Source organism: Oryctolagus cuniculus, chromosome 11 (assembly GCF_964237555.1).
Source record: "Oryctolagus cuniculus chromosome 11, mOryCun1.1, whole genome shotgun sequence".
In the NCBI taxonomy this organism is placed as follows: Eukaryota; Metazoa; Chordata; class Mammalia; order Lagomorpha; family Leporidae; genus Oryctolagus; species Oryctolagus cuniculus.
The window spans coordinates 111,119,925-111,145,239 of NC_091442.1; the positions used below are offsets into that span (position 1 = coordinate 111,119,925).

A 25,315-nucleotide genomic window follows, 5' to 3' on the forward strand; every position below is an offset into this window, starting at 1 on the left:
GATGCAGGACGGGACGGGACTGGACACACCTGTAGACAAGCTGCCTCCCGTCTGCAGATCCGCCCCTCGCTCACTGCCTCATGCCCCCTGCGCATGTCACTGTCATTCACCAAGGCTGTAGAGAACAGTCCTGGAGTCAGAAAGTGTTGGACTTGTGACTCCACCAATGACGTCACCTCCCTGGGTCTCATTTTTCTCGTGTGTATTAAAACCATAATCCCTTCTCTCATAGGATTCCTATACCCAGTAGAAGTGACACATTCAGCATATTTAGTAGGTTGTAGTTGTGAAGCTCTGAACAATACGATGTCCAAAGCAGCTCTATTGTCAAAAGACAGGATTGAATACAAGTCTTCTATTATTTTTTTCTAAAGGATTAGACATGGGTTATGTTCAAATAACTGAGTTTATGAAACTCCCAAGCTCAGAATTTCCTTTAGTTTAGTACAACGGATTCTATATTGCCGAACAAATTCCTGAAGTAGGTGTTCCTAGGATTTTGGAATCAGTCACCAGGACATAGCCCTCACAGGCCAAGAATGGCCAACCCGGTGTCAATGAAGAGGCCTCTTAGCCCCGCCACTTTCGGGGTGCTGGCAGTAGTGGGGTGAGGTAGTTTTCTTTCGCCTAGGTCTAGAGGATATTTATCTTCTTCTAAGGAAAAGAATACTAAACGTTGATCTTGATATTTGAGGGGGTAAGAAACAAAGTCACTCAGTTCTGCCCAAGAATTAAATCATTCTTGGGGGTGGTGGAGATTCAAAGCCGAAATGCTAATGGACTGGCTCAGGTGGGCCTGTCCACAATTCTCACGTTGCTGTTTGATCCCTTTTCCTTGTAGATTTGAGAAACTGAAAAGTTTCACATTTATGTCCACACATAGCAAACATGCATCCCAGCACACAAACATTCAATTCAGGAGTGTATCTGAAAGGTTGCAGTGAACCTTTTACACAGGTAGGGATAAGGCAAATAACTAGCGATGCATCGCACTAAGTTAGTATGCATTGTCTTGGAGTCCCACCTATGGGGGTGGATCAACAATGCACACACACTCATGGGGAACCTTCTGAGTCTGGCTTCTTTCAGCAGCACCTGCCACAGTTTTGTCTTATGCTACTGAATATTAACAGACTCAACAGTTGCATGCACATTTGTGCTTGTTTTCTGCATTGCCACTTCTCATTCAAAAGACTAAACTAACAAAGAAACTGGTTTGTACTCTTCAAAAATATTGCCACGAGTGCTGGTTCATGTCCAGGCTGCTCCACTTCTTTTTTTTTTTTTTAAGATTTATTTATTTTATTTGAAAGTCAGAGTTACACAGAGAGAGGAGAGGCAGGGGGAGAGAGAGGTCTTCCATCCAATGGTTCACTCCCCAGATGGCTGCAACGGCCGGAGCTGTGCCAATTCGAAGCCAGGAGCCAGGAGATTCTTCCAGGTCTCCCACACAGATGCAGGGTTCCAAGGACTTGGGCCATCTTCCACTGCTTTCCCAGGCCATAGCAGAGAGCTGGATTGGAAGTGAAGCAGCCGGGTCTGGAATTGGCACCCATATGGGACCAGGGGGTTAACCCGCTAAGCCACAGTGCCGGCCCCATCCACTTCTGATCCAGTTCCTTACTGTTGGCCTTGGAAGAGCAGTGGAGGATGGCCCAAGTGCTTGGGCCCCTGACACTTATATGGGAGACCCGGATGAAGCTCCTGGCTTCAGCCTTGCTCAGTTTTGGCCACTGTGGCTATGTTAGGGGTGAACTGGCCAATGAGAGATCTCTCCCCTTCTCTCAGTAATTCTGTCAAGTAAATAAATCAATGTTAAAAAATAAAACAAAAAACAAAAAATATTGCCATGAGACACAAAGGACCAAGGAATTTCTCCTGGTTAGAGACAACTACATGGACCATAGTAGGATGTGGATGGGATCCTGGTATTAGGGCAAAGTGGGCTGGGTTTGCCGTGGGAGTTACTGCCATACAGACATTGTGAGGACATCCAGAAAACGTTGACTGCAGACTACATAGTAAGTCACAGTATTGTATCAGGGCCAGTGTTCCCGAGTTTGACTACTGTGTTGTCCTCATAGGGAGCATCTTCAAAAAATTTCATGGAAAATGCGTAATATCAAAAAATATGCATGGATTTCAGAATCTGTTACACCAAAATAAGCTCATTCATGAATTCCATTCCCCACAGTCTTTGAGGTGCCTTGTGTGAGAGAATGTCAAGCTTTTATGAAATATAGATTAAAGCACTTCAGTTTCAAGGAGCAAGCCATGCACAGGTCACTCTCAAAATGTTTTGGGAAAAAAACAGAGGACTATGACTTGTTTGCAGGAAACTTACCTACCAATGCGTCAGTCTAAATGAAAGGCATATAAGAGAATTTTCATATCATTCCCACAATTCTTCCCTAAGTCGGGAAACTTAGAAATGAGTTTTAGGCTATATAAATGAAAAAAAAAAAGCTGCTGAGATGAATGTAATAAGGTGAACCCTACCTTCGCATCATCTGTCTCCTGCTGTCTAGTTGTGCATTGCATGGAATTAGACTGCACCTGGTCTTCACAGTGTCTCTCAGTGGACCAGTGAGTTGTTTGTGGGGCTCAGAAAGATGCGACAAAGAGTGTAATTAAATGTTTGATGTCACCACAGCTCTTCTTTGGTACCACTGCAGCATAGCTTGCCTAGGAGTATGTCTCAGAGTTTTGCTCTGAGGGAGCACTGTCAATCAAATCGTGACATCATCCAGGCTCGCTGATCAGATGGCTTGGTACCACGCCTTGGGAAACACCTTCCCAGAACTGAGTGGCATTCTCTCCTTCCAAAAGACATTGTCTCTTAAAACTTCCTGAGTGTGTTGAAACAAACCAATGGCGGAGTTCACGAACTACTCACATTCAGAAATCCTGCATGTCTGTGGCTCCTGCATTACCTCCTTTTAAATACCACCAGCCGTTTCTTGAAATCAAAGGACATTTACTGAGAACAGGTGTGTTAAAGATCATGCCCCTGAAGTCAGATTCTCTTCTGCTTGAAACCTTAGAATGTAGAAGGCAGATAACTGGCATTTCATGAACCTCAGTGGCATTAAACTGAAAACTAAACCCTTGCAAAACTAAACCCTTATTAAAAAACAAAAACAAGAGGAAAACAAATCATATCACTATGAACTACGTAAAGATCAGACTGCAAAGGCCCAGTAGCCACACTTATTTCACTATCACATGGGCAAGCAAAAGCATGTGTTAGTGAGAAGATGTGGGTTTCTGAAGTTAGCCAGGTTTGCCTTCAAATTCTGGCACCTCCATGAACAACCTGTGTGATACTGGGCAAATCACGGAGGTTTTCTGACAGAGGAATTTCTATTAGTTAATAATAGAGATAATAATACTTTTCTTATAACATGGCTGTGAGGATCCATCGGCGCCAACCCCCATAGAAGACTCAGCTCAATAAATGGCAGTGCTTATTATCTTAACCAAGAGTGTGCAGAAGCTGTGTCTGAGAGGCGATTTTAATCACGTTTCTTCCACTGACACAGAGCTCCCGCAAAGCCTGGAGACCACAAATGAAGCCTTAACTGGAAGACAGTAGAGCCTTTGAGAGGAACAGAATTAAAGTAGGGTCTGTCCTTTCATGACGAGGCACAAAGAGGCTATTAGTCAACTCAGCAAATATGTGCTCTGTAAATCAGCGCGACACATTCGGAGAGGCCGCTTGGAAGCAGCACGCACATCCGGGTCCAAAGGGGCAGCTGAAAACACGGCCACTCTACCTGGGCAGTGTAATCTAGGAAACAACTCAGGAGTAGCACCCAGGGAGTCGCCTGCTCCCCAGGAGAGGAGCCCAGGAGTCTGAATACGGTTGCAGATTACCCAGGTCTATTTTTAGAAAGTCCCTGGGCATAGCAAGATTTGCAATATCTAGGACAGACTGCGCTTCGGCCTGGGTTGTTGGGCGGTAGTAGAGGGAGGAACATTAGGAATCGCGCGATCTTCCTCTAGAGGTTCAACTGCTCTTGTCTGCTTGCAGTCAGTATGTTTCTGTCTTTTTGGGGAAGCGAGCAGCATCGTGGGTCATGCAGCTTTGTATTCAAACCCGTAGGATCGGGCTTAATGTCTGCGACAGTCATCTATTGACTGTGTGGCCTCGCCCGCTTCCCCTGCAGCAGTAACATCTGCTTTGCGGTTTTGCCCTGGGGTCTCCATGAGCTACAGCAGGCAGCAGGCTCTGGAGCATAGTAGTTACTCAACAAGCCTCAGCTCTCCTGGACACTGAATCTGATGGGGGCATCGATGAGAGAACCCATTCACCCTCCTTTCCAACTGAAAGCCGAGCTGCTATTGGCTTATTGAAGGATGAAGACATCAGTGTGACCCATTTACAAGCCTGGCTTACTCCCAGGGATCTGATTTGAAGGGATGAACGTAGTCTGTAGTGACTTCTACCCAAATGGCTGCAGCTCCCCTCACAGGAGCCGGGGCTGGCAGTGAGCTGCTGCTCCCAATGCAAGTCCCAGGAGTGCACACCACCAGCTACGCAGACCTCAGCTTCCAGTGGGCTGGCAGCCTCCGAGTTGAACTTGGGCACCAGCCAACGTCTGGGCGCGAGCCTTAAGTGAGATCTGCTTAGCGTGTCGGGTATCTGTTTTTGCGGAAAATAGGATTTTCCCTTGTTGGTAAGCAGTCTCAGTTCCTGGCTTTAGAAAATTCAGTGTGCACAAAGTGACTCAGCCCTCCAGTTCATACCTATTGTCTCAAAGCAATTCGCACCTTCTTTGTTTTGCAGAAGTGACCCAGTTTGGATGACAGATCATGTGGTCACTAGGCAGGCCCAGAAAAATGCAAAGTGAAAGCAAGGTGGCCAGGCATGATCCAGATGCCAAGAAAAATTAAACAAATGAAAAGCTTCAGGGCATTAAAAATTGATTTTCAACATGGAGGTACCTGGGCTACTGCAGATTTTCACTTGCCCCAAGCAGCTGGTAATAACTCAAGCACTGTTATCAATACATCGACTAGCAGTGGTCCTGCCCAGGGAAGGAAGAGAAATCCTGGGTGTCGGTGTGTATGTGTGTGTGCGTGTGCACACATGGGCAGAGAAAGAGGCAGTGATATGCAGCAACCAGCTCTCGAGAGGTAGCAGGGGATTCACTGGACACAGGAGCTGTCAAGAGGTTTGCACAGTAAGTTCTTGTGAGCCTGTAGGGGCTGGCTCCAGCACAGCACTGAAGAAATTGGACTTTAACATGTATTTTGTCTCATTTCTTTTTTTGACAGGCAGAGTTAGACAGTGAGAGAGAGAGACAGAGAGAAAGGTCTTCCTTCTGTTGGTTCACCCCCAAAATGGCCACTATGGCCGGCGCGCTGTGCCGATCCAAAGCCAGGAGCCAGGTGCTTCTCCTGGTCTCCCATGTGGGTGCAGGGCCCAAACACTTGGGCCATCCTCCACTGCCTTCCCAGGCCACAGCAGAGAGCTAGACTGGAAGAGGAGCAACTGGGACAGAATCTGGCACCCCGACCGGGACTAGAACCCGGGGTACCGGCGCTGCAGGCGGAGGATTAGCCTAGTGAGCCACAGTGTCGGCCTTAACATGTATTTTGAACATATTTTGTCATCTTTTGCTTTCTAATGATAAATGTAATATATGTGCTCAATATATAAGACATATTTATCTATATCTATGTGCATACTGGATTTATCTATAGTTGTAATTGTAACTTCCCTAATTTCGGTATAAATCTCAGCGATACGGCCACCTGACCATGTAACACACGGAGAGGTCTCCCGGATGGGGTTACAGTGGGGTTCCAAGGAGTGACCACACCAACCACGTGGATGTTCACTGTCTTGTTCACCACCACGATTTACTTTGCTAGCCTGCATCTGGCCTCTGTGTTGAGATAGAAGTGAAATGAAAAATTAGAAAAATGGTTTTGGGGACAGAGGATGAAGTGAGATCTAAACTTAGGCAAAGAGAAGAAAAAAACCAAAGTGAAAATGCTGAGAAAAATAAAGTGGGAGAACAGAATGTGTGAAGTGGCTGTTTTTGGACTCTGATTTTGCTGTCTACACCCAAGTGCATTCTGGTAACTTCTCACAAGACTGGGAGGGGCACGGGGAAGAAACAGTCTGTACTTTCCTTTATTGGATGCAGCTTTCGCTGGTCACATCGCAACTCAATACAAACAGCCCAGCAGAGGGTAGGGCATGAACTCGCGTTCTTGTCAATGTAAACACAACATTAATATTGAAGATTAAAGAAAATGGGCGGAAAGTCCGGGGTCTCCTCACTCTGTTGACGGTGAAGGTGCTTGTCTACCCTTGGCCAGGTCCCCAGGGGAGGCTGAGGTTATCCCCTCTTCCCGTCCAGAGGGAAGCAGGCAGGGATGCACGGGAATCGGTACGTTGCTCCCGCATGGCTCCAGGTGGACACGCCAATCTTCGGAGCCGGGCTCCTGTGAGTTCTTGAAGTTCTCCTAAAAGCCTGCGAGGTCCGTAGCTTCCGGGAGCACTAAAATTGTTCCATCAAAGCCCTCTCCCCGTGAACCAGTCGCTGCCAATAGAAAACACGACAGGTGTACAGCCGTCGGCCCTCCGATTCCTGCAGTCCCCGTCGTAGTCTCTGCATTCTGGAGAGTGGGGAATTCAACATCAGGGTATCCTTGGTGAGCATCCTGGAGGAAGCCACCTACACTCAAACACTGGCTAGAGGCTCTGGTCCTCCTTGCTGGGCCACCGCGGATAGGGGGGATGTGGAGTGGGACAGCTGACTTTTCCTTTAGAATCTTAAAGGATCAGATTTTTTTATTTTTGATTGCCCAGACCCAAAGCAACCAAACAACACCCCCCCCCCCCCAAAAAAAATCAAAACCAAACAGGAGTGACTTTGAGAATAAAGAACCGATGAACCCTACCCAGCTACCTCCGGAGACATCTCATTGGTTCACATCATTGGTTTGTCTTCTTCTTGGATACAGAGCTACACTGCAGGGCACAGAAGAAACCATCCACTGAGTGAAGAGACCATTTTGCTTTTATTTTCTGGGATGCCTATCCCCCAGCACCCTAATTTCCCTTTCTCCCCAGCCAGGTTGGGCCCCATAATTCTTAAAACACCACGAGAACATTCTAAAGCCCTGTGGCTTTGTGGTAAGTTGATAACCTTTTGACTTCCTCTCACCCCTCTGTCCCATTTGGAAGAGACAAAAATCGGTGGGTGATTTTACTCCGGGAACGCCAGGTCACCGGGCAGAAACAGACTGGCCGGATCCTTGTCCAGGACCTCAGTAGTCAGGGCAGCTTCGTTGGGCCATAGAGACAAATCAAAACAAACCAAAAAAGCATTGCTTGGTTTTGCATTTGGGCCCCAGGCAGCGAGTGGCTCTCCGCCTGCAGTGCGTGTCTCCCTCGTGGGTGCTTCCCGGTGCTAGCTGTTGTTCTCGGCCGTGAGATATTTCAGGGCGGCAAAGCCATAGCGGCGGGACATGTCCTGCTGAAACTCCTCCTTCAGGGTCTTGAGACAGATGCGGTATTGCTTGTTGGAACGGAACTTGGTGATGTCGAAGCTGGGCGCGTGCGGCATGTGGATCATGTAGGCGTTGGGCAGCACGATGAATTCGTATTCCTGGAAGAAGACAGGGGCCTTGTGAGATCTTGCCTGAGCCACCCCTGGAAATGCCAGGTGAAGGCCCTAGAAATGCCAGGTTCAATGCCTGGGGCAAAGAACCAACCGGGGAGTGACAGCAGCAAGTAGGGCAGCACATGGACTACACGCTAGCTTTGGACTGGGGCAGTTCAGGGCTGTCTCTGTGATGAAACTGGGCTTTTCTACGCCTTGGTTTTCTCATCTAGAAATCTCTACCTTGAAGGATGACCCTGAGACTGGAACAAAGGACGGCCGGTGCTGAGCCGAGCTCACACAAAAGTCGCTGTGAACTTACACCCACGTGGTCACTCTGGAGTGACACAAGCCATAGGATATTTTCTCGCTCAACCAACTGATGTCTGAGGACTGGATGAGATCTGACAGCTCAACCAATTAGTGCAGAAGAGGGGAGAAACAAAGCATGGAAGACAACATGGAAACAAAAATGTCGCAGTAAACTGGAGTTCACGGGAGACAAAGCTCTCTGCCGCACATCCTATCTCCCAGTCACATTATCAGGCAGGATGCTGCTCAGCCTGGTAGAGAAACAGCTAAAAAGACCAACAACCAAGGTCTCAGAACATACGAAAGAGGCGACACAAATTTAGGACTTGTAACTCAGAGGAGAACCCAGCCCACTTTTCACACAATCTGTTTATTCAGATTTTTGACAGAACGTCTGGGAAGCTTTGGTCATCTCATTGGCACACAGCAGAGGAGAACAAAATCCAAAAGGGGGAGGGAGGGGCTGGGAAAGGCAGCTGCCACAGATACAATACTGACAGCAGCAAGAAATGACAACAGTGGGTGCTGAGGAATGAGTGAGAAAATCCATGCAGACCTAGCAGCCCCCATGGGAGTGGCTATAGGACCTGTCAGGTGTACACTCATCAATTCCCTAAGTCACCGGCAAGGGTGAAACTATGCATGGTAGATGCCATGGGCAATGAAGGAAAATGTGCAACCTGTGTCCAAGTGTTCCATCAGAACTGTCTAAGACAGAGAAATCCTTGGTCTCGCTGCTGCAAACGTTAGCTTTCTTTAAACCAGTACATGTCCCAGAATATGAACTTGACATTTCTTTCAAACAAAAGCCGATATAGATAAGACATGGCTGCTGTCTGCGAGCGGTCCTGGGCTCCCTCCTCGCATTACTGAAAATGCGGACATGAAAGGCCGTGCTTTCTCCTGCTGCAGACAGACACTGTTCTAGAAACTTCCATCTGTCTCAGAGGTCCTCCGTTCCCGGGACTGCTCCCAAACACGTGGGGCAGCTCACCTGGTGGGAGGAGGCCAGCCCTGGGCATCTGCTCTCAGTGTTCCTGGATTTGGGGTGTTCTTGTTGAAAAGATGGGAACAAAATGTCACCCAAGAGTAGGGCAAAAGAGCAATGGTTTGGGATCCCCAGCTCTGAGGATCACGACGGCCACATTCTTAGATTGCTCGACACATCTGGTTCCCTCTTATCCCTCTGCTCCTCTGCTTTCCTGTCCCCATGGGCTTCTTCAGCGCTAAGACCTAGATCTCCGCACCCACCCCCAGCACCACGGGAGAGTTCTGCTCGTCTCACCTGCGCATCCAGTTCCATGATATGAGCCACTTTGTTCCAGCCAAAGCCCACAAACCTCCGGTCGTACTCGGGGCAGTCACGTCTCACGACGACATAGGGCTCGAAGTCAGCCTCCCACTCAACCCGGTAAGGCGTGGTGGCGGTCCGCCACTTGGCGAAGTTTGTGGGTGCATGGCCTTTCGTCCAGACGTGGTACCTGGGACACATGGATAAAAACCACTGGGTGGAGGGAAGGAAGCTGGGTCTTGCAAATGCTGCTGATTTGGGAGAAGAGGAAGAGTCCTTGTGGCAGGATGAAGGTGCTCCTCCAAAAGCTACGCTCGAATTCTAGCCCCCAGTACCTACGAATGGGGCCTGTTTGGAAACAAGGTCTTTGCACAGGTAATCAAGTTAGGATGAGATCACAGTGGATTAGGGTAGCCCCTTGTGCAATAACCGGTGTCCTTATATAAGGAGAGGAGTATTTGACTATAGAGACAGATGGGGAGAACACCACGTTGAGATGCAGGCAGAGACTGGAATGACAGATGTATGTGTCCAAGATTGCTGGCAGCCACCAGGAAGAAGGAGGAATTTCTCCCCAGAACCTATAGAGAAAGCATGGATGGCTGAAACCTTGATTTTGGATTCCGGCCTCCAGAACCATGAGGGAATAAGCTGCTGTGGTGTTGGGCTACCCAATTTGTAGCATTTATTTTGTTCTGGCAACCCCGGGGAGCTAGGACAGCCTACTCTCCTCATCCTTCAATGACAAGGAGATTCTCCTAAGAAAAGGGCAAGCGGACGCCTGGAACAAGGTGCCCTGTGTGGTTCCTATGGAGCCCACTGCAGGCCAATCTGCATCCTCACTGTTCCCAGGAGAGACAACTGTGATGGGCAGTTGTGTACGATGGCGATGCCCCTTGTCCTTGCAGCGTGTTTTCTCCCTTGAGACACAGCCTGTGTGATGTCACCATTGGGATTATATTGTAATACGGCAAAAAGGGTTTCTGTAGATGAAATGAAGATGGCTAACAAGATGACCTTGGATTCATCAAAAGGGAGATGGCTGATGTGAGCCTGGCTTGGCTGTGTGGACCTGCAGATCTCAGTTCAAGAAGAAGCAAACAGCCATGCTGCGAGCTATCCCCAGGGGCCACAGGGCCAAGGCCTGGGCTGTAGGAGCTGACACTGGTCTCTGGCCTAAAGTCAGAGGCACTGGGGCTAGACTGTGGCACAGTAGGTTACTTTGCCATCTGTGATATTGGCATCCCATATGGGCATCTGTTTGAGTCTCAGCTGCTCTACGTCCGAACCAGCTCCCTACTAACACACCTGGGAAAACAGTGGAAGATGGACTTGGGCCACTTCTACCCACATGGGAGACCTGGATGGAGTTCCAGGTTTCCAGCTTCTGGCTTTGGTCTGGTCCAGCCCTGGCTGTTTGCAGCCATCTGGGAAATGAACCAGCAGATGGAAGACCTCTCTTTTTTTCCTCTTTCTCCCTCCCCAGTCCCCTTCTCTGTAACTCTGCCTTTCAAATAAATAAATGTTAAAAAAAAAAAAAAAAAAAAAACTGGCAGCAGGCAAGTGGGAGCCTCGGTACTACAACTGCAAGGCAAGGAATCCTGCCAATGATCAGGGAGTGGGGGAGAGGCCCACATGCACCCGAGAAGCACAGCTTTGCTGGCAACTTGATTTCAGCCCATGGAAGCCAGCAGAGGCCTCCAAGCCAGACATGGTGAGATGGCAAATGCGTGTGGTTTTAAGTGGCTATGTTTATGGTGCTTTGTTACACAGCAATAGAAAATGCATACAACCACACATTAAGAGGAAACTGATTATTAGTCAGGTATGGTGTAGCAAAACTACTGTAAAGACTGAGCATACTCATTATTTTAAACTCTCATAATACCAACAGTAAGTGGTAGAGCTGGGGTTCAAATCCAGGCTGCCTAGCTCAAGGGCAAGGATGCGCACCTGCTTGCTGGGTCACCTTTTTTTTAAATTATTTTATTGAAAGGCAGTGTGACAGAGGAAGGAGGGATGGGGGGAGGGAGAAGGAGAGGGAGAGGGAGGGAGAGAGAGAGAGAGAGAGATTTTCTATCTGCTGTTTCACTCCCACAAATGGGCCTCAATTGCTAGGCCTGGGCCAAGCTGACAGCAGGAGCCAGAAACTCCATCTGGTCTACCACTTGGTGGCACAGGCCTAATTCCTTGGGCCATCTTCAGCTACTTTCCCAGGGAATTGGATGGGAAGTGTAACTGCCAGGAATTGAAGTGGCGCTCCGATGTGGGATGCCAATATTGCACGTGGCTGCTTAACTGATGGTACCGCAACAACAGCCCCTGGGTTACCTCCCTTCTATGTCATTGTCCCCAGCACACTCTAGCATGTAGAATGAGTACTCCCTGGCTTTTCTCCAAGTTGAATAAACCTTTGAACGAATGAGCCCTCTAAACATGCATGCGGTATCTTGAGCCAGAGCTGGTTAGAGGAGCGGGAACATGCCTGGTTAGAGAGGGAACATGCCTGGTTAGAGGAGCAGGAACATGCCTGGTTAGAGCGGGAACATGCCTGGTTAGAGGAGCGGGAACATGCCTTTGGGAGCTATGGGGAAATGGTGGAAGCTGGGAGTCCGTGGGGCCTCAGACAGAGTCCGAGGGAAAGGGGGTAGGGAAAGTAATATCTAGAGCTAGAAAGAAAATCTCCATGAAGGGAAAAGACAGGAAGGGTGGTGACCCAACAGCTCAGCTACTGGGAGGAAGGAGCTGAGTGCCGGGTACCCCATCCTTCTCAGGGAAGCGTCTGTAATACAAGGGAGCTGGTGGGGCTCTCCAGCAGGGACTGCGACGGCTTCCTCACTTTGCCCTTTCACCCCTCAGGTTGGACTTCCCTCGACCCCAGGGACCCATGCAGTGTGGCTGAACTGGCAGTGGCCAACGAGCGGACTTCCATCAGGTCGTGTTGTCGGGTGAGACGGCCAGGCTAGGGGAAGGCCATGCTGTCAGTGCAGCAACTCCCACCTACATGGAAGGGAAGGGAAGGGTGAGCAGTGTCACTGGAGTGGAATGTGGAAACGAGGGACGTTGCGGGAAACGTCGATCCCAAGTCTAATCCAGAAATTAGGCCAAGAAGCGGTTCATTTTTTCCATTCGTGAACTCACCGAACAGGCACTCTTGACACAACTGGCACAGCACACACCAGGGCTGTGAACCTGCATTGGGTTCCAAGTATGGCATAGGCCTGGGTCCAGTCCCACTGCTCATCTCTGTCATGTAGGACCAGAGGACTCTGCACAACAGTCTTTAACTGGGCCTTAATTCCTCTTGTGTCGGCTGGGGAAAAAGTCACACCTCTCTTGTTGAATTACTGTGGGGCTCCCCTGAGGAAATATATAGAGCTGGACATGATGCTGGCCCATGGGAGATTCACTAAGTGCAAAGGTCCCTGTTATGCAGCTTAACACTGTGGTGCAAAGCAACAAATCTGGAGGCAGCATGCCTGGGTTTGAGTTCTCATTCCACTGCACAGAGGAGTTCGCCACACTGCACCCTTGTTGCTTTCTCTTGAAGAAAGGGAGACAGCTGGAATACCTGCCTCATGGACACGATGGAGGACTGAGCACACAGAAAGCACTCAGGGGTGTATCCTTGAGAGATGAGAACATCCCCACTATTTCTCTGTGCTTCCCTAGATATGATGTCCACCCATGGTGGGCCTGCGCTCCGTGACAGTAATGTATTGGTACATTGTTAGCCATCTTCGTCTTCCATCTTTAGAATCTAAACTCACTGGACTTCAGCGCTTGCTGAGTCCAGGAACCCCAGGTTGCCTTGCAGGAATAATAAGAAAAGAGAGATGAGCTCCTGAGAAAGGCCTCGTGAGCGCAGCTCCCAGGATGCTACTGAGAAGAGGTTGGCGCACTTTGCTCTCAGTAGCGCTCTCAAACTTGAGTGTGCATCAGAGTCGGCTGGGGAATTCCCTGCAGCTCCAGCGCCCCCCGAGGGAGGGGCTGGTGACTCTGCATTTCTAACTAGTTCCCAGGGGAGGCCGACATGCTGCGGGTCCAGGGACCACACTCTGAGAACTCGACTCCAGGAGGGCGGAAGGTGCAGGTGCTTTCTCGCTGCAGGTACAGCAAGAGGTAGGTGTCAGGCTCATTATTTGGGGAGCAGGCGACAGAAGCCAATTTCTTGCAAGGAAGGTCGGTAATGTAGCACTTGGCATGGTGGCTTGCAAACCATTGGCGACAGCAGCACTCACGGACATGGCAGGCCAGACCCCTGCTCTCCTGCCCCAAGATCATGGCCTCAAAGTGAGCTCTCCGATCACCTGGAGACGGAAGGAAGCCCACGATGGGAATGTGCTGCAAGGTCAGCCATCGGGCTTTGGCATCTGTAAGGAGACTCAAACCAAGGTTCTGCCCGCAAAGTCTGTTTCCAGGAGGCGGATTTTCTTTGCAACTTCAAACACTGGTAAGAAAATTTAGGACTTGGCAGTGGCCCCTTGGTATTTTAGTTATGAACAGGTCCTGTGATCCCTCAGGTCAGGGCTGCACCCAGGGTCTGCTTTGTGTCCCTGGGCAAGGAGCTGAACCCTCCCACTCAGAGCCTCAGGGTCTTTATCTGTGGAAGGGGACCACGGCATCTGCCTCACAGACTCGTGCTGATGATCACACACATGAACACAGGGCCTGGCACAAGGTAAGCACTTGGAAGGTGTGGACTGTGGGGCGTTAGCTCTCCCAGGTCACTTGCCAGAATTCTGGGGAGCGGACAAAGACTGGAGCTTGAGTCCTGCCTCCCCCTGGAACTTCCTGCTCCTGCGTGTCTTCATCCATACAAAATTGGCGACATGAGCAGCATGGGGCTGTTGGATGGATAACCCACCTCACAGAGGCATCGTCTCAGAAGAGTGTGAGAAGGCCTTCCAGGAACCCAGTGGCAGGAAAACCTACCAAGACGACAATCTTCACAGAACAACTCAGATTGCCTAGGAAAATAGGCCTTGGCGCAAAGGAAGTGCTGGCCATTCTTATACTGGTCTCCCTTGAGAACAGAGGTAGGCAGGAGCAACAGGTCTTTGGAAATGCCTAATTAGGAGACCCTGGAACCAGCACTGTGGCACAGTGGGCTAAACCTCTGCCTGCGGTGCCGGCATCCCATATGGGCGCCAGTTTGTCTCCAGGCTGCTCCTCTTCTGATCCAGCTCTCTGCTATGGCCTGGAAAAGCAGTAGAAGATGGCCCAAGTGCTTGGGCTCCTGCATCCATGTGGAGACCCAGAAGAAGCTCCTGGTTCCTGATTTCGGATAGGCCCTGTTCCAGCCATTGCAGTCATTTGGGGAGTGAACCACCGGATGAAAGACCTCTGTCTCTCTCTGTCTCTGTCTCTCTCTGTAACTCTACCTTTCAAATGAATAAAATCTTAAAAATAAAGAAATAAATAAAAATAAAAAATTAGGAGACCCAGTAGGACTCCTACCACTCCCCAAGTGCTATTGTTAACACAGCAATCTGTCCCCAGGACATGGAGCCCATTTGACCTGTGCATTTGCGTAGATTCCTGGGTCTCCCTGGTTGTTGAGTGACAGGGCAGCTCCCCTGCAGTGTTCCTGCAGGACTTGGGGGACTAGGAAAGGAGGAAAATGAGGATTTTGTTTGCAACTGTCATCCAGGGCACAGCCAGGTCGGCTGTCTGCCCTGTTGGGAGCAGCTCTGGAGTCATCTTGACGGTTTAAGTTGTTGAAGTGATAACCCAGGACAGAGGGGCTCAGAGAACCAGAAGAAAAAGGGAAGCCATCCAAGGTGCTCACAGAATGAAATGAATGAGTGGACAAGCACAGAAAAGAGAGATCAGAGCCAGGAGGGAAGGAGCAGGAGCCCAACCTGAGTTTAGAGAACAGTATAAAAAGAAGCAAGTGTAACCTTCTCAGCCAAACACGTCTCTCCTTCCAACTGGACACAAAGTATCTGTCATCCACAGGTAAAACCAAGTACAGCACACAGGCAGGGTGGGGACAGAGAAGATTCCAAGGACTTCGTGGAGGGTGAGTGGTGCCCTTTTGGGACTTCAGTGGTCATGCTAGCAGCCAGGTTCTGGTTCCATGGCTCTGGGGTCTGGGCTTCCCAGGACAGAGAAGGTTTGGGGGTCCCCAGAGGACAGCATGAGGGCCACTCACCTGAACGTGAAGAGGGTCCCCATGTCCAGCATTGACAGCAGCTCGGCTTTCGACTTGGGGAAGGAGAGCCGGTAACGCAGCGTCTCGAACGCGGGGACGATCATCGCCTTCTTGGTGTTGGCGAGGTCGAGCTGGATGACAGACTTCCTGGAAAGAGGGGGTGGCCAGAGAGAGCCAGTGTCCCTGTGATGCCTGGCCCAGAGCTAACCCCATAAGGAGCAGTGGCTGCCCCTGGCAGGCATGGAGAGAGCCCACACCAGCCTCTCAGTTCAAGACGGGAGAGACTGAAGCCCATGAAACCCAGGTAGGTGAAGCCGCTTCCCAGACCACTCAGGGAGCCACAGAGCTGAGCCTTCCTGGGGCATCAGCAGGCCCCAGCAGAGGGCTAGGAGCAGACTCAAGTGCAGAACAAAGATCTCAAAAGACTTCCCACTCTACTCCTCCTACTGCACCACCAGCCACACAGGAGCAGGTGGACATAAGCAGAGGAGATAATCGCCAACCTGGGCTTTTCCAGGCATCATTCCTGTGACTCCTCTACTTTCGAGTCCTCTGAACCCTGAGTCCTTAAAGGAAGCAGCCCCTTGGCTGAATACGACAGAGCTCAGACGGTGGAAAGTTTCCCACCCTCTCAAGGGCTCCCACGTTGGAGACCGAGTTCCTGCCACTCCCCAATTCTATGGCCATCAGGTGGAAGGAAGGCTCAGGGAGGGCCACGGAGCCGAGGCTCTTAATGAACACAGACTGGATTTCAACCTGGCAATGTCACTTAATGAGTCTTGCCAGCCTAGCCAAGTCATTTAGTTGCTCGCTGCCGCGTGTTTCTCTCCCTAAAATGGTGGCAATAATTGTTACCTCCTGGAGCCGCTGTGAGGACTAAACGAGGTAATGCCATACTGCTTGGCACACCTGGCCCATGGCAGACAGCGGGGACAAATGGTCGCTGTCATACTGCAGTGCCAGCAGGACTCCCTGGTTGCATATTTCACCATTGTTTTTAGCCATGACCTTGGCACTTTATCTTGGCTACCTGCAGAGACCATGGACCTTCAGGTCTTAATGCCATCACAAGCTGTCTGCTTCCCTCTCCCTAAGAGAGGAAGCAGCCTTCCTTGGGGTCACAGCAGGCATTAGAAGGCATTTAATAAAATCCTGGAAGAAGCAACTCCTATAGTCACACAACTGCTTATTGTTGTATTGATAGAGCCACTTCCCTTGACACAACTTTGTGAAAAAGCACGGACTACGTAAAGCTGATCTTCTAACTAAATAAGTTAGCCCAGGCCAGAGGGGACCACAACAGAGGGGTGGTCCAAGAAGGACATGGGCAGGGCTTGGCCTGAGTGATGAATGGGCCACGGAGCAGGTCAGGATAAGGACATCCTGGTTAAAGGGTTTCCCGAGCTCCCAGTGGAGAGGGTGTGGTTGAGAGATGGATTGGAAATTCATTTTGGAACCTGTGACTATCATCTGTCGTCCACTCTTTATTATCAGGGTTAGGTGCACTATATACAGACGAGATACAGCCCTCTGTCACTATCTCATGAGAGGTCTGTAAAGGAGGTGAGCACCAGAATGTGGGGGAGCTCTCTGAGCCAGGCAGAGGGCCAGCGGTGTGGCCAGCCTGTCCTGATCTGCATTCCTCTCTGACTGCGGGCACAGCAGCACTGACTTCTACACACCCCAGGTTCCTTCCTCCAAGGCCAGGCATCTACTGTCAGCCAGCATTCTCTTTCATATCACTCCTGTAGCAGATACAGCCAGTGCCTTATCTGTCCACGTTGGAGATGGGACATCTGGGCGCAAAGAAATAGTTTGAGCAAGCTCCTGGATCCACAGGGACATGGGATAAAGTGTCCTAGTACTCAGGAGTGCTCACTAGTCAGTCAACAATCACTGAGCACCTACTGTGTGCCAGGAACTTGGAGATACAGGGCTCTGCCTGGGTGGTGCTTATAGTCTTGTAAATGTCCCAGGGTGCTCAAAGCCTACTGGCAGGTGCCTCTCCACTGGGGTCTAAGATTGCATTTGGAGTGAATGATTTTAAGATGTGAATGCCATGCAGGGAGACAAGGAGAGTCAGAGGGTAATGAAGGGGATGGGAAAAATGTACACACACATACACACGACACACACATACATACATGACACACACATACATACATGACACAGATATCTATACACACAGAGGGCTCTTTCCACCTCAGTCTTTAATTATTACTGCAATCACAGTTATTGCAGTGGCTGCTTTTGGAAATGTCCTACTTGAAAGCAATTCCCTCTTCTATGACCCTAATACACAGGAGCAGCTCCCACATCTCTGCCTGTCCCAAATAAACCCATGGCCAGGACGACTGTGTAGGGGTGGACACTTGAGCCAAGCTGGACAAATCAGTTCCTTGTCTTTAGAAATCTGAAAAGAAATATATAGAGACCAGGAAACCACAGAGCTGACTTGCACTGCTGTCGCACAATGTTCCAAAGACTTTGAACCCCACTGCAGGGGGCCCAGAAGCTGGTCCAGCCAACCGCAGTCTTAAACATTCATTTTTCCAAATATTACTTTGATTCCATAAGATATACTAATCAGCTCCTTGTTCTGTTCTCCTCTGATATTTTTGGTATCTGAATTAAGCTACCTAGCATGGGTTTCTGTTGCTTGCAATCCAACAACCCTACCCCCTATACTGCAAGACCCAACATGAATATATAGCCCTGGGGAGCAGCATGCCTTACAAATGCAGTCCCGGAAAGCCTTGTGGCCTTCTGCACAGACAGTGCTGGATCTGGGAGTGTTTTCTGCAACTTCCCTTTCGTCTCACTGAAACACAAGCTGCCACCAAGATGGGTGTGTCACCAGATGGGCCTCCTGCACACTCTGCTTATGGAGGCTTCGTTACTGATGTCTTGAATGGGCCTCACTATGAAGTTGTCTTCCATTGCAGAGTGGTTGCAGGGTACAGACCCTGAGCATGGCCATTTGTCAGGATTGCAATGGCCGCTGCAGCTTTTCTGCAGTGTGTTCTGCTGGTTCATACCAGCGTGGCTGCAGCTTGCTGCTGTAGGCTTGAGGAATGTGCTGCCATCACTCCTAGGCAATGGAGGGCTTCTGTGAGAAGGCTGGGCTGCGAGCCAAGAGACCCGAGTTCTGGCTCTTGTTCAACAAGCTGAGGGACTTTGGGTCAGTACATTCACCTCGCTTACACGGCTGCAGCTAGGTGGCTACAATGGAAGCCTTGTGGAAGGCAGTAGTGGCAGTGTGGTCATCAAGTGTGGCCTCTGCCTATCGGAGCTGTCAATGTGGGGAAGTTGCTGGCACCACTCTGAGGTTGACTTCATGCACCTGTAAAAGATGCTGATGAGCTAAAGCAGAAGGGCAGGTGGACGTGCTCGGGACAATGCCTGGCATGTGTGAGGCATGCAGTCCACAGTGACTGGGTCCTGTGCTGGCTAATCTCGTGTGCCCATTGGGCTAGGCAGCAGTGCCCGGTCGCTTAGTCAGACACCAGTCTGGATGTGAAGGCATTTTGGGGATGTGAGGACCATCCACACTCAGCTGACTTGACGGAGACTGCCCTTGATTACGTGGGTGGGCTCATCAAATCAGGTCAAGGCTGAAGAGCAAAAATCTGAGCTTTGCCGGAAATGAAGGCATCTGCCTTAGGACTGTAAGACTGAAATCCTGCCTGAGTTTCCAGCTGGCTGGCCTGCCCTGTGGACTTCAGATTTGCCAACCCCTACGGCCATGTGAGCCAATTTCTCTCCATTTATCTCTCTCTATACACTGGAAATACACAGATACACACACACATCCAAACGAGGGCACAGTTTGTAGATAATGGAGCTGAAGACGTTTATTCTGGCGCAAACATTGTTTGAGCTCCAGGCATGCGAGGGGTCATTAAGAAATTCACAGAAAATGCACATTACGAAACAACTAAGCACAGAATTCCAAGTTCTGTGCACCAGGCAATTTCCTTCTCCAAGAACTTTTTGAAGTCCCCTCGTATACTGTCTATGGGTTCTATTTCTTTGGGTAGCCCTGACTCACACCCTGCCCTTGCTCCTTGACTGAGACCCCTGCAGAAACATTCGCAAAGTTACCAGAATATTCTAGGCTCAGGAAGTCTGAGGTATCTGCCTAACTCAGACCCCTGCCGATGCAATGGAGAGCCCCGCCACTCCATGTGACTTGGGGCCATTTATCCCTGGCTTCCAACCCTGCCTGCCCCTCTCTTCTGATCTCGGGGGACATACACAACTTCTTCCAGGCACAAGTTCCCCATCTGATGATGCAGTTCATGAATGATTAGGTCTCACAACCCAGAGTTCTCGAGCCTAACACAGAGCCTGACTCAGAATAACCAACACATGAGTCTCCCTTCCTCATTTTAGTGTGGGCCCAGGGCCACAGAATGGGTGAGTGTGCGGAAGGATTCAGAAAAAGGCGATCAGGGGCCGGCGCTGTGGCTCACTTGGTTAATCCTCCGCCTGCGGTGCCGGCATCCCATATGGGCACCGGGTTCTAGTCCCAGTTGCTCCTCTTCCAGTCTAGCTCTCTGCTGTGGCCCGGGAAGGCAGTGCAGGATGGCCCAAGTGTTTGAGCCCCTGCACCCACATGGGAGACTGGGAGGAAGCACCTGGCTCCTGGCTTCGGATTGGCATAGCTCTGGCTGTTGCGGCCATCTGGGGAGTGAACCAACAGAAGGAAGACCTTTCTCTCTCTAACTGTACCTGTCAAATAAATAAATAAAAATCTAAAAAAGAAAAGAAAAAGGTGACCAGCACAGTGCTCACAACCAGGTCGGCATTTTGGCCTGCCAGCCTGCCTGTGTGCGGGGACAGAGCATATGAGATCTCCATCTCCAGCCGGCCCTCTCTGACCCCTTCCTGCCATGAACAATGCTGGTGTTCCTGACAGAGCCAATGCAGCTCTTCCAGGCTGACGGAGCTGAGCAGAGGGGCACTGGCAGCTGGGCAGAGTTCATCTTCCAGGTCCCCAACCTCTGTGGGGAGCAACTCGGACTAGACTAAGTTACTGGAATTAAGACTTATTCTATGCATCTGCTCTCCCACAATATGGCGCTGAGAAGGGAGAAACAGCTTCTACACAGCTGCCTCCAGTTCAACCAATAAGCAGCAGGAGCTGATCCTGATTGGAGGAGAGCAGCGTACTCGGCGTGTGGGTAGCAGAGTTGGGATTGGTGGAAGAGGACTATAAAGGAGGAGAGAGACAACATGCACCAGGAACATCTAAGAGGAACATCTATCTGAAGGAACACCTGAGCAGCCCCCGAGAGAGCCGGCCGGCGGTGTGCCGCTCCCCCGCAGAAGTGGGGAAAGTGGCAGGGGGAACCGCCCTTCCACGGAGGTGGAAGGGACGGTAGCCAACCCGGGAAGAACCAGCAGCAAACCCGGGGAGGGCCGAGCAGACCAAAGAACAGCGCAGGGTCCTGTGTCGTTCCTCCACGAAGAGGGGGAGTGACAAACCTCCTCTTCTCTCTCTCTTTGCCCCTCAGCCCCTCTTCTCAACTCACTCAAGTATGCAAAGAGGTCACAGCCCCTTCTGCTCCCACCTGACCCAACTGGTGAGCAAGGGAGGGGCTGTGAAAGGGCAGAGACCACAGGCTCTCCTGGGGCTGCCATTGGCCACAAACAAACATAGCAAAGGGCAGTATTAGCTACAGGGGCTTCCTGGAGCTTTCTCTGTCTCATGCATGTTCACAAACATACACTGCTTCCCCCCATCCCAGTCTCTTTTTAACCCCCTCCCAAGCCCTGGAAATAGGTTTTAGTTACCAGGGAAACCACCCAGGGCTGTCGGGATAGCTGGTGGACAGCGTCTCAGAAGAAACAAGGGCCAGGCAGGTGCGCAAGTTCTCAGGACTCGCTCTCCTTGCGTCCCCATGCAGAAGGCGAAGCTCCAGACCCAGGCTGTGTGCGGTCACATCCCGGCTGCCTGATACCTAAGCTCTTTGCCCTGCAGGTTCCGAGCTTGTGAAAGGGGGCTGGGAAAACAGCATTCGGCTCAGAGGCCGTTTGCAAGAACGAATAAAGCCTGTAGAGTGCCTGGCAGATGGAAAGTGCTCAGGGCCAGCTGGCTGTTACAATGCCAGGTGCCTCCCCATCTTCTCACATTGGCTCGTCTCGGGTTACAAGGGCAGACACCAGTCCTGGCCTCACCCCGCAGACCAAGGTCCAGCTAAGAGCTGACTTCACCACTTGGTTCTTTCATTTGTTGTTGTTACATTCTGCAACGTGCCAGATACTCCAGCGTGATTAGCAAATTATATAGCACTGGATATGAGAAGGCAAGAGAGAACGGAGGAGGGAAGACTTCGGAAATGAGCTGTGATTTTAAATAGGGTGGTCAGGGTTGGCCTCATGGAGAAGGGGGCTTTTAGGCAAATACTTGGGACTAGCTGAGAGAGCAGGACACGTGGTTCCCTGCGGGTCAGAGCATTCCAGGCTAAGGAAACACACAGTGCAAAGGCCACAAGGCCTTGCATGTGCTTAAGGAACAGCAAGGAGGCCAGTGTGACAAGAGCATAGTAACAGACAGGGACAGTACCTAGGGATAAGGGCAGAGGCAACGAGGGAGTGCTGCAGGTCTCAGAGGGTCTTACAGGTCCCTGAAGGTTGGGGCAGGCAGGACACTACGCCCCCAAAGATGTACACATCCCAATCCCAGATTCTATCACCTGTTACGGCAATGTGGACTACACAGGCATGATTAAATTAAGGTTGTTGTGATGGGAGCTTTCATCTCAGATCATTAGGGTTGGCTGGATGTAGTCACTAGTGTCCTGATAAGAGGAGGGCAGAGCCAGCGCCGTGGCTCAATAAGCTAATCCTCCGCCTTGTGGCGCTGGCACCCCGGGTTCTAGTCCCGGTTGCCCCTCTTCCAGGCCAGCCCTCTGCTGTGGCCTGGGAGTGCAGTGGAGGATTGCCCAAGTGCTTGGGCCCTGCACCCTCATGGGAGACCAGGAGAAGCACCTGGCTCCTGGCTTCGGATCAGCGCGATGCGCCAGCCGCGGCGGCCATTGGAAGGTGAACCAACGGCAAAAAAAAAAAAAAAAAAAAAAAAAAAAAAAAGGAAGACCTTTCTCTCTGTCTCTCCCTCTCTCACTGTCCACTCTGCCTGTCCAAAAACAAAAAAAAAAAAAAAAAAGAGGAGGGCAGGAGGGTCACAGTCAGGGAAGAAGGCAGGACACTGGAAGCAGAGGCTGGAGTGATTCAGCCCCCATGTAAAGAGTGCAGGTGGGACTCTAGAGGGTATGAAGATGGGGCCTCCACTTCAGTTTCCAGAGGGAACGTGGCCCTGTCAACACCTTCACTCGTAAGACCCACTGGGAATTCCTGACCTGCAGAACTGTAACAGAAGAAATTTGTGGTCATTTGTTACAGCATCCTTGGGAATTTGGTTGTAGTGTTGTGTGGGCCACTAGGGAACTCTGAGATAAGGAGTGAGACGATGGGTCTCCACAGGGAGAGGACCACTCTGGCTGCTGCGTTGAGCAGGGGTTGTGTGTTGCATGGACGGAGGCAGGGAGACCAACTAGGAGGCCCATGAGAGTGTACAGGTGGGACTTTTTGGAGCAGGATAATAACAATACAGGCAGGCGATAAGGTCTGGTTCTATTTCCTTATCCACTGGATGTGGGCTGTGAGAGCAAAGGCTGCCTCGAGGCTTCTGGCTTCAGAACTGGGAAGGATGGAGCTGGTTTCCAGGGGAGACCAGGAATTGGGTTTGGAATAGCTCGGGTGAGCTGTCGATGAGACAGGAAGAAACAGAGGAGGCCGTTAGATACCTGAGTTCCATGGTCGAGAGAGAAGACAAGATCTCTGGGGGACTGGGGTAGGCAGGTGATACCAAAGCCAGAGACCGAAAGTCATCCCCAAGGGAGTGGGGGAAGAGCGAAAACAGAAGGAAGCAGAGATGGGAAGCACTGGGAGGACCAATGAGGGCGAGCGACCACCAGGAGGCGGGACATCCCATTCACCTTCACGTGTGGGATCTGCGTTCACATTCAGCCAACTGCAGATTGAAAATACTCAGGAAAAAACTGCATTTGTACTGAGCATCTGCATAATGCTATTTCTTGTCATTATTCCTTAAAAATACAGGATGGAGACATGTACATAGCATTTCCAGTGTGGCAGGTATTGTAAGTAATCTAGAGCTGATTTAAGGTATAATAGAGGAGTGGGTTACATGCAAACGCTGTCATTTTACAGAAGCAAATTGAGCATCTACAGATCTTTGTGTTTCTGCAGGGGGTCAAGAAACCAACCTCCCATGAATACCAAGGGATGACTGTGTTTATAAACTAAAATGCACATCAAGGAAGAGGTATCAGTGGTTAAGTTAAGACGGGAGCTGAGGGTTGACCACTGGGCTTGGCCATGTGTAGGTCACTGGTGGCTTCCTCACTGATGGCTGGCACATGCAACAGTACCGGAAGCACCAGCCAAGACCAGGTAATGGGCAGCTGTGAGGCCACTGGCCATTTGGAGTGGCATCCCCCCTACTAAGTGACAAAACAAAACAGGCCAACATAGGGCAGGACTGGATCCCAAGTTAGGAACAAGACCTGTGTCACTATGTTGGTCCCTCATTTCCCATCCTGAATGCACACTGGTGGTCCGAGGTGGGCTGGCCAAAGTGGCCGAAGTAGGGGTGTCTGAAGAGACCAAGATAACCAGTCCACAGTGGAGACCTCACCTATGGCAAAAACAAATAGACCTGTAACCAGGACTTTTGCAATGAAAACATTTCATTTTACCTTAAGTGACTGCAGGTTCGGAAAAAACTTAATCTATGTGGTCTATAGGGGAAGACAGAAGGAAAATCCCAGGACCAAAGCCTAACCCCTTCACAGTGAGCTAGGAGCCAAGAACAGACCCACAATTTCCAATTAGACCCCTACTGGAGTTCTACAGGTGGTCATTCCATTGCTGAACGTGGGATTCAAGTTCCTTTGCAGTTTCACCAAAGAATGAAGACCCCAACTCCTGGCTCTCTACTTCTTTGCATTCCACTCTACTCAGCGTTCCCGAAACAAACTCTTCTCTCACAGAGGTCAGCTTAGGTACTGCAAATTCAATTCGATGTTATCTTTAGGAAAACAAAATTAGAAAACCAATCTGCCTCTTAGGTAAACCACAATGAGAAAGCCTGGTTGAGTTTAAACAGGAACAAGTGGCTTGGGAATTACTTCCTATTTGGGGACTGTCTATATCTGCAGGCAACAACCCAGGCAGAACGGCGGATGGTGGTGCACGCCCGGCTTCAGCGCTGGGATAAGCTGGGGAGCCCACACCCTGCAGAAAGGGGTGGCTGCTCTTCAGCTGAGTGCCTGAAGAGCCATATGGGACTGCAGCCATATATTCTGATATCTCAAGAGGAGCCACGTCCAATGGTTTTCAGCATATCTGAGGCCTGGAGACCCTCAGGAGAGCTGCACAGTGAGGGAAAGAACATGATCTTTTAAGTCAGATGGAGATTCTATCTAACTCCCCCACTTCACTAATTGTGTAATCACAGGCAATTTTCTTAACTCTTAGGCTTTTGTTTCCTTATCTTGATAATGATAGATAGTTTATGGACTTGGTTATTAAGAAAACTAAGTGGGATCATATATTTGTTAATTAATGAGTACTAATGAAGCCAGACACACAGATATTGGGTATGGAGCTGAATGAGCAGATGTGATCTGTGTACAGAGCTCTGAGCACAGGGAAGGAGGAAGACAGAGGTGTGGGGTGCTCTGGTGCAGTCACGGAGGCTCCCATCACGGAGCTGTGTCCTGAAGTTAGTCGGGAAACGGGACTCTAGGTATCTGCATGGTTCTGGAACCAATGGAGCATCCAGTGGCCCTCCCTTATGGTTTCACGTCCCACAGTTTCAGTTTACCTGTGCTCCCTGCGGTC

At 50.3% G+C, this 25,315-nt stretch overlaps 1 protein-coding gene across 5 annotated transcripts in view; it reads right to left on the reverse strand.

Moving 5' to 3' along the window:
- Positions 1-6,127: 6,127 nt before the first annotated feature.
- Positions 6,128-25,315, reverse strand: part of LARGE1 (LARGE xylosyl- and glucuronyltransferase 1) — a 565,741-nt gene continuing 546,553 nt past the window's right edge. For all 5 annotated transcript variants that reach the window (XM_051846591.2, XM_051846590.2, XM_051846588.2 and 2 more), the window contains 3 exons: positions 15,383-15,529; positions 9,220-9,415; positions 6,128-7,628 (listed from right to left, as the gene is read on the reverse strand). In XM_051846591.2, coding sequence (XP_051702551.1) covers positions 7,431-7,628; positions 9,220-9,415; positions 15,383-15,529 — 541 coding nt within the window. In that variant the 3' untranslated portion in view covers positions 6,128-7,430. The remainder of the gene's footprint in view (positions 7,629-9,219; positions 9,416-15,382; positions 15,530-25,315) is intronic.